This window comes from Myotis davidii, unplaced genomic scaffold (assembly GCF_000327345.1).
Source record: "Myotis davidii unplaced genomic scaffold, ASM32734v1 scaffold83, whole genome shotgun sequence".
Taxonomy (NCBI): Eukaryota; Metazoa; Chordata; class Mammalia; order Chiroptera; family Vespertilionidae; genus Myotis; species Myotis davidii.
Window position 1 is genome coordinate 2,315,774 of NW_006294121.1, and position 14,044 is coordinate 2,329,817.

At 35.5% G+C, this 14,044-nt stretch overlaps 2 protein-coding genes across 6 annotated transcripts in view; one reads left to right on the top strand and one right to left on the bottom strand.

The window, feature by feature from the left end:
* CDC37L1 (cell division cycle 37-like 1) overlaps positions 1 to 14,044 on the top strand; it is a 35,190-nt gene that overhangs the window by 3,172 nt on the left and 17,974 nt on the right. For all 5 annotated transcript variants that reach the window (XM_006768244.2, XM_015566890.1, XM_006768243.2 and 2 more), the window contains exons 2-5: positions 1,135 to 1,416; positions 5,148 to 5,241; positions 12,971 to 13,086; positions 13,387 to 13,509. In XM_006768244.2, coding sequence (XP_006768307.1) covers positions 1,135 to 1,416; positions 5,148 to 5,241; positions 12,971 to 13,086; positions 13,387 to 13,509 — 615 coding nt within the window. The remainder of the gene's footprint in view (positions 1 to 1,134; positions 1,417 to 5,147; positions 5,242 to 12,970; positions 13,087 to 13,386; positions 13,510 to 14,044) is intronic.
* The window catches only part of AK3 (adenylate kinase 3), a 35,163-nt gene continuing 29,086 nt past the window's right edge, over positions 7,968 to 14,044 (bottom strand). The window contains exon 6 of the mRNA XM_006768240.2: positions 7,968 to 8,167. The gene's annotated coding sequence lies outside the window, so the exon portion shown is untranslated. The remainder of the gene's footprint in view (positions 8,168 to 14,044) is intronic.

A 14,044-nucleotide genomic window follows, 5' to 3' on the forward strand; every position in this document is an offset into this window, starting at 1 on the left:
GGACCTTGCATGCTCCTTGCCTCAGAATTCTTTACCACCACTAGTCTATTCCATGAAGTGGAGTCATTTATTCACCTAAGATTTATTGTTCTAGCTCCTAAAGAAGCTGAGAGTTGGGTAAACAAATAAGCACAGTGTTGTGTGAAAACACCACTATGGAAGTATGCATAACTTGGGTGGAGGGGGAAGGGATGAGAGAAAATTTAGGTATGTAATGCCAGAATCTGGAAAGGAGGTAGGAGTTTAGTTTTTGGAGAGATCACTCCAGTCTAGCAGAGAAGAGAATGGCTTAAAATGAGAAAGGGTGTATTTATATAATAGTGATGCAGATAAGGGAACAGATTGGAGTAAAGTTATTCTGAATTTGTAGTTTGATATTGATCTACATTTTGGCTAAGAAATCATAAAGAATGTGCCTTCAACTCTTATTTTATACAGCTGTAGAATAGAAGGCACCCATCTCAAGTAGGAGTTCGATAAATATTAAAGCTAATTACTATTGCTTCTGACTGGAACAGAATCACCAGGGTGGGCCAGTTGGCTTTTCTTTTTTAATAACTTTACCTGTTTTGATTAGGATTAAGTTAAAGAGTATCTATTTGATATAGTCAGTTATAAATAAAAATTGCCAATAAGAACTCAGATTGCCAAAGATTTGGATAATATAGAAGGAAATTAGAAACTAATAGATGATTGCTTTAAAATAAAAGGTTCTTTGCAATGAATAACTTGCAGAGCAAAATTCTAAAGGTCTGATTTTCAGCATGTTGAGTAATAAGTTGATGAACTAGATTTAAGCTTTTGTTCTCTTTCTGCTATTTCAGATGATAAAGACTATAAAACAAATGTTTGTTGTACACCAGCGACAGTTTATCTGTGGTAGTTGCTAGGCTTTTCGTTGCTGTTAGTTTTGCGGGGAGGGGCACAGATTAACAAAGAAGCTTACTGGTAGAGTCTAGTTGATGAAACAAGGCCCATAATATAAAAATGTAACTGCACACACACAGAAGGTTTCTGGATACCTATGCTCCAGAAACATTATATAGAAATTCCTGACAAAAAGAAAATTGAACTGTGCTGCGTAAACATTCCCAATGCCTTCTTCATTTCTTACAAAGATTATTTTTCATCCAGATGTATAGCCATGGAATTGAAATGGCTTGCCAAAAGCAGAAAGAGTTTGTGAAGAGCTCTGTGGCATGCAAATGGAACCTCGCTGAAGCTCAGCAGAAACTTGGTAGCTTAGCACTGCATAATTCTGAGTCCTTGGATCAGGAACAGGCCAAGGCACAAACAGCAGTATCAGAACTGAGGCAACGTGAAGAAGAATGGCGGCAGAAAGAAGAGGCTCTAGTACAAAGAGAAAGAATGTGTCTATGGAATGTGGATACCATTAGCAAGGATGTTTTTAATAAGGTATGACCTTTTTTTGCACCGTAATCAAAGAAGAAAAAAACAAAATGTTTGTACAAACCTTTGTGCATATTTGGTAGCAAAACAACAGAATCCTGTAATCAGTATTTGTTTTTGACAGTTTATGAAAAGTGCTTGTTACAGAAACCTGTATTCCCAATTGTGTCTAATGTGGGTAATTCTGAATACAAATATATGGCTGCAGCATAGCACACTGAATGTAAGTGTGGGCTCTGGAATCAGACTACCTCAGATCTTACCTTTGTCACATGCTTGTGACCTTGGGCAAGTCACTTAACATCTCTAAGTCTCAGTTTCCTCAACTTTATGGGGTTGGTATGAAGACTAAATAGGGTAATGTCTTAAAAGCAAGTAGTATGGGGCCTATCAGGTGGTAAAGCTAAGATTTTACAAGCGCTTTCTAATGTTGCTGTGTTATCAGCTTGCTATTAGTTTTTTAGCACTAATATACAGTTGCTGGATTTACTAAATAAAGTGTTTACCACTGTTACTTTTTTTTAGTAAACTTTAGGTAGTAATCTGAACTTGGTATTATAACCGTTAGTAGTGAAAGGACCAGTATATTACTTATGCCAAGTTAGTAGTTTATTAAGAGTGGTTTTCTATTTCTACTGGATTATATAGGCCTTATTCTTTGACTTTTATATCTGAAGTAGATATGGGTAATGAACGTGAGTCATTTTCAACTAGTATGTAAAGTATTCCTTCTGTTTGTACTAACCTTTTCAAGCTTCAGGGATAGACTGCTCATTCTTGTCTAAAGTCACATTTAATTTACCTTTAACTGTCGTTATTCTTCTCAATCTGTAGTTATTTGTTTCTGTTCTGGCATTCACCCTCAACATACCCTTTTAAGAACTCTAAATATCCTTCTCCTACACCAGCTCTAGTTCTGCTGTAATAATAAGTAATACACATAGGGAAATGACACCACTAGCACTATCAGTACTTTAATCTTTAATTGAGAAAAATTATGAATTCAGCAACATGCTTTTTTAAAAAAACAACAAAAACCACATAAATATGTAAAATAGAATTATAAGGCTTCCTTCACTAGCTGCCATTGCCCAGAGATAACAATGGTAACAGTAAGTTATATCTTTCTAGACTTTTTTTGTACTTGTACCAATTATATTTATATATTTTTCCTCCCCCACAATAGGATCATTCTTTATCTTAATATTTTGCTATGTCAGTATATATTGTTCTAGGGGTGTGTCTTCTAAAGTGTTATTTTATTCTGGTTTGCATTTATACCCTAAAACTATTCAAAATAATTTTCTTCTTCCAGAGAGAATGGTCAAAATAATGTTTCTTTGTTTTATAAAGTTAATATAGTGGTCACAAATTTTCATTTGTCTGTCTTTTTAATTGTTTTTTTAAACTTAGGTTCTAACAAGGCCTACATTTATACCACACATTAATTAGGACTATTTTTATGTTCCAGTCATTTGCTCAAAATCGTACATTGATTTTGTCTGGGAGCTTGAGACTTGAGAGGACTGGTCTAGATCTGCGCTGTCCAACTCTATAGCCACTAGCCACATGTGCTATTGAGAGCTTGAAATATGGCTAGTCCGAATTGAGATGTGCTGTAAGTGTAAAATACACACCAGATTCCAATGATTTAGTACCAAAAGAAGTAAAATATTTTATTAATAATTTTTTGTATTGCTTACCTGTTGAAATTATATGCTGGATATGTTGGGTTAAACTAATGTTATTAATTTATCTGTTTCTTTATGCTTTTTAATGTGGCTAATAGAAAACTTTAAATTATATTTGTAATGGATTATATTTCTACTGGACAGTGCTGGTCTAGATAGCAGAGTATATAAGGAAAAAATGCTTTCATTTTGTAATATATAAACTTGTGTGCTTTTTTATTGTAAACTGCCAGAGAGCTAGTTTGCAGTTTTCATTTTTGGCAGTGATGATCTCAAGGTTTAAATGCGACCACAGAATGTTCTGCAAAATTGTTCTGCCATTTTTTCTAGCCAGATACAAACTTCATCTTGGTCTGTTTTATGACTTATTTAATCGAAAATAAGCACTTCTTTAATAGAATTTTGTACTTGATTTCAGAATCAAACTGTTTGGCTTCTCCTAACAAAAGTTTACAACAAAGGTCTATTTTAGGTTTGTGTCTTATCAAAGACTTTCTGGTAGATAATATTTTTTTCTCTTTATGATTTGAATTTCGGGATTTATATCCAGCAAGAGCTCCAAAGATTAGTCTAGAGCAGTGACTTTCAACCGCAAAAATTTTTAAAACATATAGTACCTGACTATTTAGTCAGGGGCACTGACCTCTTTTCCCTTAGATTGTCAAAAAAAAAATGACAATAGCCAAAACAACTATAGCTGTCTGGTATGTCTTGTATATAGGTCATATAATAGAGTTGCATCTTATTGGTCATCTCACATAATAAGGTGTCTCTTGGTACCAGAAATCATATATATATATAAAATATATAAATTGTCCCCAAGGGAGTTTGACCTGGAGTTTGATCCCTTGCTATGACGTGCGCTGACCACCAGGGGGCAGCGCATAATGGAGGCCCCAGTGGCAGCTGGAAGGCCCTGATCAGCCCTGATTGTCAGTGGCAGCTGGAAGCCCTGATCAGCCCTGATTGCCGGCCAGGCCTAGGGACCCTACCCGTGCACGAATTTTGCGCACTGGGCCTCTAGTCCTTATATAAAAGTTTAGATGCCTGAATTTTTATTTTTTATTTTAGTGGATGTTTATTAAAGCTAGGGACAATGAAACAAGGAAGGGCTGGGAAAATGAGCCTAGATTGAGCTTTTTTGGCTCATCGAGAGGGCTTTCTGGTTAAGGGCACATACCTGGGTTGTCAGTTTGCTCCCCAAACGTGGTCAAGGTGCGTGCTCAAGGCAACAGTTGATGTGTGTCTCTCACATCGATGTTTCTCCCTCTTTTCCACTTTCTCAAAAGAAATGGAAAAATATCCTCAAGTGAGGATTTAAGAAAAGAAAAAAAAACAAGGGGGTCATGGGGACTGGTTCAGGGGTTTGCCTGGGATGAATTGCCACTGCCCATTGCTGCACTGGTTGCAAGCCTCGTGATGTTCCTTAGAGTTTAGGAAATCATGCTTGTGAAGAAAGGGGTGGGAAGGCGCAGGCATGCTCCTAGGAGAGTGTGTGCAAGGGCACCTAAATTTTTAAAAAGTCATTTTGAAGCAAAAAGGGGTTTTTATTTATTTTGTAAGTAAATCAAAGTTGTATCTTACTTTTTTTGTCAGATCAGCAAAATATATATATTTTGGTGTGTCACAGAATTTTAGTAATTAGTTTATGTATGCCATGAGATGAAAAAGGTTGAAAATCACTGGTCTAGAGTTGCAGATACTTAATGGGAATGAATAAAGCAAAACATAAATGATGCATGTACAGGATCTTTCTATACCTACCTTTAATAGGGAAATTTAGTTTAACAAAAAGATTCATTTGTTTTTCTGTATAATTTCTAAAGTAATTCTACAACTTTTCATACATCATTTTAAATGAAACTCCAGTATAAGTAAATTTTAATTGTTTAATAGAGTTTAACACATGAATTTAATGATATACTATCAGTATAAGATTATACCACCTATTTATAGTGTCTGTTGAACAGATTGCAAGACATTCAGTATCTGAGAAAGAAGATCAATCAGAATATAAAATCTGATTTTAACTTAAATTTTTTTTAGAGTTTTATTAATCAAGATAAAGGAAAAGAAACAGAAGATGAAGATAAATCAGAATCATTTATGCAGAAGTATGAGCAAAAAATCAGACATTTTGGTAAGTCTACTGTTTGAATTACCTTCTATAACATCTATTATTATATAACTAGAGGCCTAGTGCATGAAATTCATGCACAGTGTGGTGGATAGGGATCCCTGTGGATTCCGGCCTAAACAGGCAGTTGGACATCCCCCTCACAATCCAGGACCGCTAGCTCCTAACCACTTGCCTGCCTTCCTGCCTGATCACCCCTATATCTCACCCCTCCTGGCCTCATTGCCCCTAACTGCCTCTGCCTCAGCCCTGCCACCATGAAGGATGTCCAGAAGATCTCTGGAAGGTCTCCTGGTCAAATTAGCATAATACTCTTTTATTAGTATAGATACTACCCTATAGTCTTTATTTACTCCACATCCTCTTTCCATTCCCCAGCTAGTCTTTGCTTCCTTGGTATCTGGTTATAGGACTAGCTTTTATCCCCCCACCTCGCTATGTTTTAGATATGATATTATATAATTCAAGCAGGTCCTTGAATTGTTATTCAGATAAATATAGTAATAGAAATATGTATACAAAGAACTGAAAAATAGTTTTCTTTGTAGGGGAAAAGTGTTACGATAGGGATTAATGTAAGTGAAGGCTTCCCAGAGGAGGTAACAGCTGAACTGGATTATGAGGAACACGTAGGAGTTATCCATATAGATAAGGAAGCAAAGCAACAGTACATGCAAAGACACAGTTGGGAAGCAGCATGTTGTGTTGTAATATTTATAAGCAGTGTGATACTGCTGAAGTAAAAATGCCACTCAGAAGTGTTAGGAGTTAAGCTTCAAGTCATGTTTTTTTATCCCAAGTAATATGTTCATTTAGTAAACATAGTTTTTATTTGTAGTATATTAATACGATTTTAAAATGGCATTTTGAGATCTCTTTCCTATTGGTCTCCCCTCCCCCAAAAGTATTTAGAATTTCATTCGTCCTCAACTATGTCATGACAATAGATACTTTAGATTTTTTCCTTCTTTTTATGCAGTTTATTCATAAAATACTCATTTCCTCATACTTTTTATTTAAAAATATAAGCTGTGTATTCTGTTTAATTCAAACATAGTATCTGAAAAAGTGAAGTTTATTGTTATATATGTTATTATTCTGGTATAATTTATAATAGAAAGAAAAGGATAAACAGTCCTCCCTTGGTTAGATATTAAAATTTGTAAATGAGTAGAGCCCAAGTCATAAGGATAAAAAGCAGAATTTTTGTAAGTCTTAGTTGTGATAATGTGAGTTGTCACTCACACCTCCAGTTCTCTTCCTAGGCCTATGTATTCTGCTGTAGGAAACAGTACCATATATTGCTTGCTCTTTCAGAGCATGGCTGCATCTGGTAGAATAGCATCCCTCAGATGTCACCAGCTGACATGTTATAGGCGAGTTGCTTTGGAGCCATGTAAACCAGCCAGTGTGAAATAGTTCCCTCACTTTTGCTGTAAACTTGGTCAGAAGCAATATTATGTGGGAAAATATTTCAACCTTACAAGGTGTAATAACCCATCTGGCACTATAACTATATGTGTCTTCAGTAAAACATTTCACATTCAATAAACCTGGTGTTTCTTGATAGTGATGTTCCTAATACCAGTGAATTTCACAAGCCCATTGCCTTCGTTTTTCACTGGATCAGTAAGTAATGTGGTGGGGGTAGAAGTCATTTAGTAAGACCACAGATGTATTACTGATAGAAGAATGGCAAGGAGAGAAGGCAATACCAGATCTAGAATAGTTTATAAAATACCGTGTAAGCAATGAGATGACTGATAGTGGTTGTCATAACATTCACAAATGATTAATAAACAATGGTTTTGCCATTGTATGTGTGGGCTTCCAAGTGTCTCATCCTATAATACAAACCAGAGCCATACTGTCTTCAAAGCCAATCAGACTTTAGAGCCACTCACGGATTCACATTGTGCCTGTTTTTTGGTGGAAATGCACATTGACTTTTCATGTTGAAAGAGATAGCCTGCTTGCTATAGCCCATTGGATCCTCCAGAAATGTACTAAGATTGTAGGCTCCCCCAAATTTCCTGTGTTTTATTTCCAGCTTTCTGGCATGTTTATATCTTACCAAGACATCTGGGATACCCGCTGCTACTTCCGCTCACCAAGTTCCATCAGTGTGAAGTAGACCAATTTACAGTTAGGTGGAATGATGAGATAACAAAGTCCCTGTGAACTAAATTGTAGCACAGAGTTGATAGAGACCTGAGGCAAGACAATGAAAGTTTAATGCTGTCCCTGCTGGTGAAAGCAAATGTTTCTGGTGGTGTTTGCTTAATGTGGTAAAGGAAAAAAATTTGTCAGAATAATATTGATATACTTCTTTGAAGTAAACACATCTGGAATAGCAATTGTGATTAAAGCTTCCAACTGGAGGTTTTCTAAACTTGCATTGCATTCCAAACTTTTGGAAGACATGGGCCTGGTACATGGGACGCTATAAAGGGCTACAGAGGCTTTCACACCAGTTCTTCTCTGTGGTCTCATGTGCAATTAAAACATTTGTCCTAACTTTCCCTAATAGTATTTGTTGACTATCTTTCTTATGTTGCTTTTAACATTATAAGTAGGTGGAATTTGCCATCTGATGATAAATAGTACAACCATATTATGGAGTACTGTGAGGCACTGAAATCTTGATTATTATTTTCCTCCTGCATTTGTACTTAATCTAGTAATCCATGCTTTATAAATATAAAATATCAATTTAGAAACAAAATCTATTTTCTTTAAAATTTTACAAAAGTTTTATTCAAAGTCATATGAATCTTTGACATTACTGTCTTTATGATCAGCAGAACTGCTTTTTGATGATCTAACACAGTTTTCAATGGCTCATCTGTGGACTTCCATCCAAATTTAGCTATGATTCAGTAATTTTTGAATCTATGTAGTATGTTGTCACTGGGAATTTTATCAAAAGCTGTGAAAAAGAAAAGAAAAAAGCTGTAAACATTTGCATAAATACTATGATGAGATTTTTTTCAGTGACACCGAAGGTGGATAGTCACACTGTTCAATGACATCAGTTAGCTATCACTTTCAAGCATGTCAATATCTTATTTTTGAAAAACATTTAATATAAAGTACTCTTGAATACAATGTGAAGTGAAATGAGTAGAAAATAAATATGGAGGATATAATTCTAATTTTGTTTCTTTGAAAGTCATCCTATATAATAAAAGCCTAATATGCGAAGTGTCCAACCATTTGTTCGACCAATCACTATGACGTGCACTGACCACCAGGGTCCAGACACTCCGACCAGTAGGTTAGCTTGCTGCTGGGATCCAGCCAATCGGGACTGGGCAAGATGGGCCGGACACACCCAGGAGCCCTCCCACAGTCCCTCCCCAGTCCCAATCATGCACTGGTTGGGTCCCTCAGCCTGGCCTGCACCCTCTCGCAATTTGGAACCCCTTGGGGGATTGTCCACAGGCCAGGCTGAGGGACCCCACCAGTGCACAAATCTGTGCACCGGGCCCAGAAGGAAATACATAAAAATGTTAACATTAATTATCTCTTAGAGAATTGCAGATAATTTTTATCTCCTGGATTTTTCAAATTCTTCACAATAAATATACTTTATATAATCTGAAAAAAATATTTAGAAGGTTTTATAGTAAGAAATCAAGGATGGTTTAACATTAGAAAACTCATTAATATGATTCACTGTATTAACAGACTATAATAGTATAACCACAAGATTTAGTGAACAATTTGTTATAGGAAGAATAGAAATGTCAGAGAAATTTCTAGAATGTTTAATTGGGTAATGGAGCCTAGGAAGCACTGTAGATGGTAGGGAAAAACTAATGGGTTTAGTTTCAAACAAAATGAGTTTATGTGCAGGCATATAGGTAGAAATAATTGTCTGGTGGTAGGTGATTGGGAATAAAGGAGACCTGTGGCTCAGGAAGTATAGAAAAAAAGTCATATATCTTTCATTAAGAAATTCACAACCTAGTTGGGAGATTTTAGCACATAGAAAAATTAAGATAATGAGTATAATTTGAAGGATTAAAATTTTTATTATGAGTATAATGTAAAAAGGAAATGGAAATTATCAAGATTATATATTTGAGGGACTGTGTTAAGAATCAGTTGGAATATTAAAAGCTGATGGATGGATTGGGATTTAGATGTTTACCAGGAAAATTTAAAGGTGAAATTATTTTAAACTATTTTAATTTCTTAAAGTAAGGTTTTTCAGGTATCCAGATAAGTTGGTTGGCTAGTTTAAATGACTAGATTATCCTTAATCAAAGGATTAGTTTACTATTTGGTAAATGAATGAATTGTTCATATTGTGTGAATATTATCAGTGTTTACTCTGTCGGACACTGTTTTAAGTGCTCTAATATATATTGATTAATCCACACAAAAATCCTGTTACTATTTTTAGCCCTATCATAATAATAAAAGGCCAAGAGGCATCACAACCAAAACATCCAAACAACCAGTCACCATGAGGTGCATGGAGCACCTCACGCCCCCCTCCCCCCCACTTTTGGCCCACAGGCTCCAATCGCAGCAAGGTGGACGGGGCTGCGTGATATCGCTGCTGGGCCTCTAGTTTTACATAAGAGAAAATGGAGGCATAGAGGTATAAAGGAACTTGTCCAAGGTATAGTAAATGGCCAGTATTTGAGCCAAAGCAGGTTAGCCTTAGATTCTGTTTTCTTAGCTATCATGCTAGATTGTGTTACTCTCCATTTGTTTATAAATTCCAAAATAACATTAGCACTTTCAGGTATGTTCTGTTCCACTGAGGCATTGATTCTATTGATATATTTGTTCAAGATTCCACACTCTCCCCACAAAGGTCTATATGGAGTACCTATAACCAACTTATCAATTTTGTAATAATTGGGTGTACTTTTTGTTGTTAATCCTCACCCGAGGATATTTTTCCATTGATTTTTAGAGAGAGTGGAAGGGAGAGGGAGAGACAGAGAGAAACATCAATATGAGAAAGACACATCGATTGGTTGCCTCTTGCACACACCCCTACCAGGGCCAGGGAACCTGCGGCCAAGGTACATACCCTTGACTGGAATCAAACCCAGGACCCTTCAGTACGCAGGCCGACACTCTATTCACTGAGCCAAACCAGCTGGGGCTGGATATACTTTTTGTTTTGTTTTTTTAATATATATTTTTTATTTTTTTCAGAGAGGAAGGGAGAGGGAGAGATAGAAAAATCAATGATGAGAGAGAATCATTGATTGGCTGCCTCCTGCACACCCCTCACGGGGGATTGAGCAGCAACTCATGCATGTGCCCTGACCAGGAATCAAACCGTGACCTCCAGGTTCTTAGGTTGACACTCAACCACTGAGCCACGTTGGCCGGGCTGGGTAAACATTTTTTAAATCAAGTCATGGCAAGTATTCCTCAGATAAAGAAAAGCTGTGGTCAACTTCAAGGGTTAATTTTGTCTTGGGAGTATGGGTGGAAAGAGATCAACCAATGAACTTCTATGCATATACAGTATACATAACCTATGAACACAGACAATGGAGTGGTGAGGGCCTTGAGGGGGATGGGAGTGGGCTGGAAGAGGTTAATGGGGGAGAAAGAAGGACCTATGTAATACTTTCAACAACAAAAATTTTTTTTAAAAGAAAATAACATTAAAATTATTGTTTAAACATTTAATGGTACCCTTCTTCATGACCCCTACAAGTGTCACTAACCCTTTCATATTATCTTGCCTGCAAAAGAAACCAAAATGGATAGGATTTTGGTGCTTCAGTGAGTCATTATGCTGCCATGGAGAAGTAAACAGGAGAACAATGCTCTCTCTATGGGTAGTAGATAGAGTTGAAAATATTGCCTCTTCAGAAATGTCACAGAGCTAAGATAAAACTGCTTTATAGGATTTATTTTATGACTTTAGGTATAAGCAGTAAGGATTATGCCTCCTTTAGATATGATCCTCAAAAGTTATTAAGTTCTTTAATTACAGTTTGAGAAGTAGTTTCAAACAACTTCTATGGTTATTCTGCTTCTCAGAATTTAAAATGACTGTATCCAGAATGTTGGGTAAATAACGATAAAACTTGTAAAACTATAAGAAAATGCTAAAATGCTTTTTCCCGTGTTTTTTAAATGAAGACAAATTAATCACTTATTTGCAATTGATTCCCATGTTGCTAAAGGTGTATTTCTCAGTAAGCCATAGGTCTTCAGTTTTGTTCTTCCTTGTGTTCTAATGTGGAACTTTAATATATGGAAGTTCATTTTGTGTCTAGAGCAGCAGTTCTCAAACTGTGGGTCGTGACCCCTTTGGGGGTCGAACGACCCTTTCACAGGTGTTGCCTTAAGACCATCAGAAAACACATATATAATTACATATTGTTTTTGTGATTAATCACCATGCTTTATGTTCAATGTGTAACAATGAAAATACATCCTGCATATCAGATATTTACATTATTATTCATAACAGTAGCAAAATTACAGTTATGAAGTAGCAATGAAAATAATTTTATGGTTGGGGGTCACCACAACATGAGGAACTGTACTAAAAGGTCGCGGCATTAGAAGGTTGAGAACCACTGGTCTAGAGGAAAGATTTACTGCCAAACTATTAAGACAGCTTAGTAAAATTTTCATGATGATTCAGTAACATCCAGACTTCCTTGGATGAGTCTAAAACACTAAATATAACTATGTTATACTTAATTTATTCAAATATAAAGCTGACTGGACAGAGTTAAAAACTTAACACTTTACTGGTTCCATGATCACTTGGGTATACTGACTTTTTGACTAAATTTTGTATTAATTTGAATAAAGATGAAGTGGCACCTTAAGTAGTATTTGGCTTAGAACTTCAGTTTGATATTTGAAGCAAAGTAGCAGCCATTTGCAAATATGCTTAACTAATTTTTAAAAGATTTTGTTTTCTGTGTATACAAACAGAATGACTAAATAGTTAACATGATTAAAATAGTTAAAGTATATTGTTTGTTTTTTTAAATATGTTTTTATTGATTTTAAAGAGAAGGGAAGGGAGAGGGGTAGACGGATATGAACATTAATGAGAGAAACATTCATCAGTTGTCTCCTTGCACGCCCCCTACTGGGGATCAAGCTCTGACCAGAAATCAAACTGGTGACCTCTTGGTTCGTGGTTCTATAGCCACCTGAGCCGGGCTAAAGTATATTGTTTTTATAAAACTGACTGGATTAGTTTCCCATGCTGTCAACATTTTACCATATCATCTTAGACATTTTTTAATTAGAATGTAGCTTTTCTGAACCTCCTACTAATTCTTTGTTTGCTAAGTGTAGTTTCTTGAGGTTTTGCTGTCTTTTTCATCTTTCCAATAGAAAAAATTATATTCTGTGACTAAATAATGTTGAGTCTCCTAAAATCATCTTTTTTTTACTAGATGACCAGCCATCTCACTTTGCCCTGGACTTCGGGCATACCCCAGATGTAGGAGTTTTGGCTTTAAATCAGTCACTCAGCTTAAGTCTGACTAATTATCTGGGGAAAAAACAAACAAACAAAAACACACCTTTCTGTGAATTTTGGAAGCTATTTCCAATATACTGCATATTGCTTTACAAGAATTTTATCCCTCTTCATTTGCCCTTTTATATAACATATTGCTGTGGTAATATGAATCGTCTTTAAAGATAATCATTTTAAAATACCATTGCTTATAAGAAGAAAGTATTTGATATTCATGGTTTAATTCTTTTTTTACAGGTATGTTGAGTCGATGGGATGATAGTCAGAGATTTTTATCTGACCATCCATATCTTGTATGTGAAGAAACTGCTAAATATCTTATTTTATGGTGTTTTCATTTAGAAGCTGAACAGGTATTGTGAACTTTAAATTTCTGGGAATCTTAGGGGAATTCTGATGTACTTGTTTGTTTGTTTTTTAATATTACTTTAAAATAAGAGGGTCATTAAATAGAATTACGCTTTTTGTTTTTGCTTTCAGATCTACTTGAATTACTGTGGGAATTTTTTTTTTAGTTATTTCAGTTGGCACCTGGAAATCTTTTTCTAGTCTGCCTCCCCTGTGCCCCCATCTCTCTTGTTCCCATATACTGTAAACCTTTTAAAATATATTTCCAGATGTATTTCTTATCATTTTAATCTATTTATTTTCAGAAAGGGGCTCTAATGGAACAAATAGCACATCAAGCTGTTGTAATGCAATTTATTATGGAAATGGCCAAAAACTGTAATGTGGATCCAAGAGGGTGTTTTCGTTTATTTTTCCAGAAAGCCAAAGTAAGTAGCTATTTGGTATTACAAATGGGAATGTTAGGCCTTAGCTGAGACCTCTTTGATCGATATACATCAAAGGAAGCCATTCAGCCAGGATGCCACAGGCTAAATTCTGTAGATTTTATAGTGGAAAGAAAAATTATATTGCTGATTTTATGCTAATTTTACACATGTATGTATTCAGGAAAATTGCAATATTCATTCAGTAAATATTGAGTATTAATGCAAAAGCATAGCTGTTTAAGTGGCTAAAGATACAGTGTAGAATGAAATAGATACAGATAAGTCCATGTTTAGAACTTAAAGTTTAATGGGATGTCAGACTTTTGTAATGAAAAAATAGGAAAAAACCTAAAAAATGCAACAAAGAGGAATGGCTAAAAACAAACTGGTACATAGAATATTAGGCAGCCACTAAAATTATATTTTGAAGAATTTTTAATCTGAGATAATGCTTTGCTATAAAGTCAAAAGAAGTGATACATATTTATGTTGGCCATGTTAAAGAAAAATAGATATGTCTAGAAAGATTAAGTAT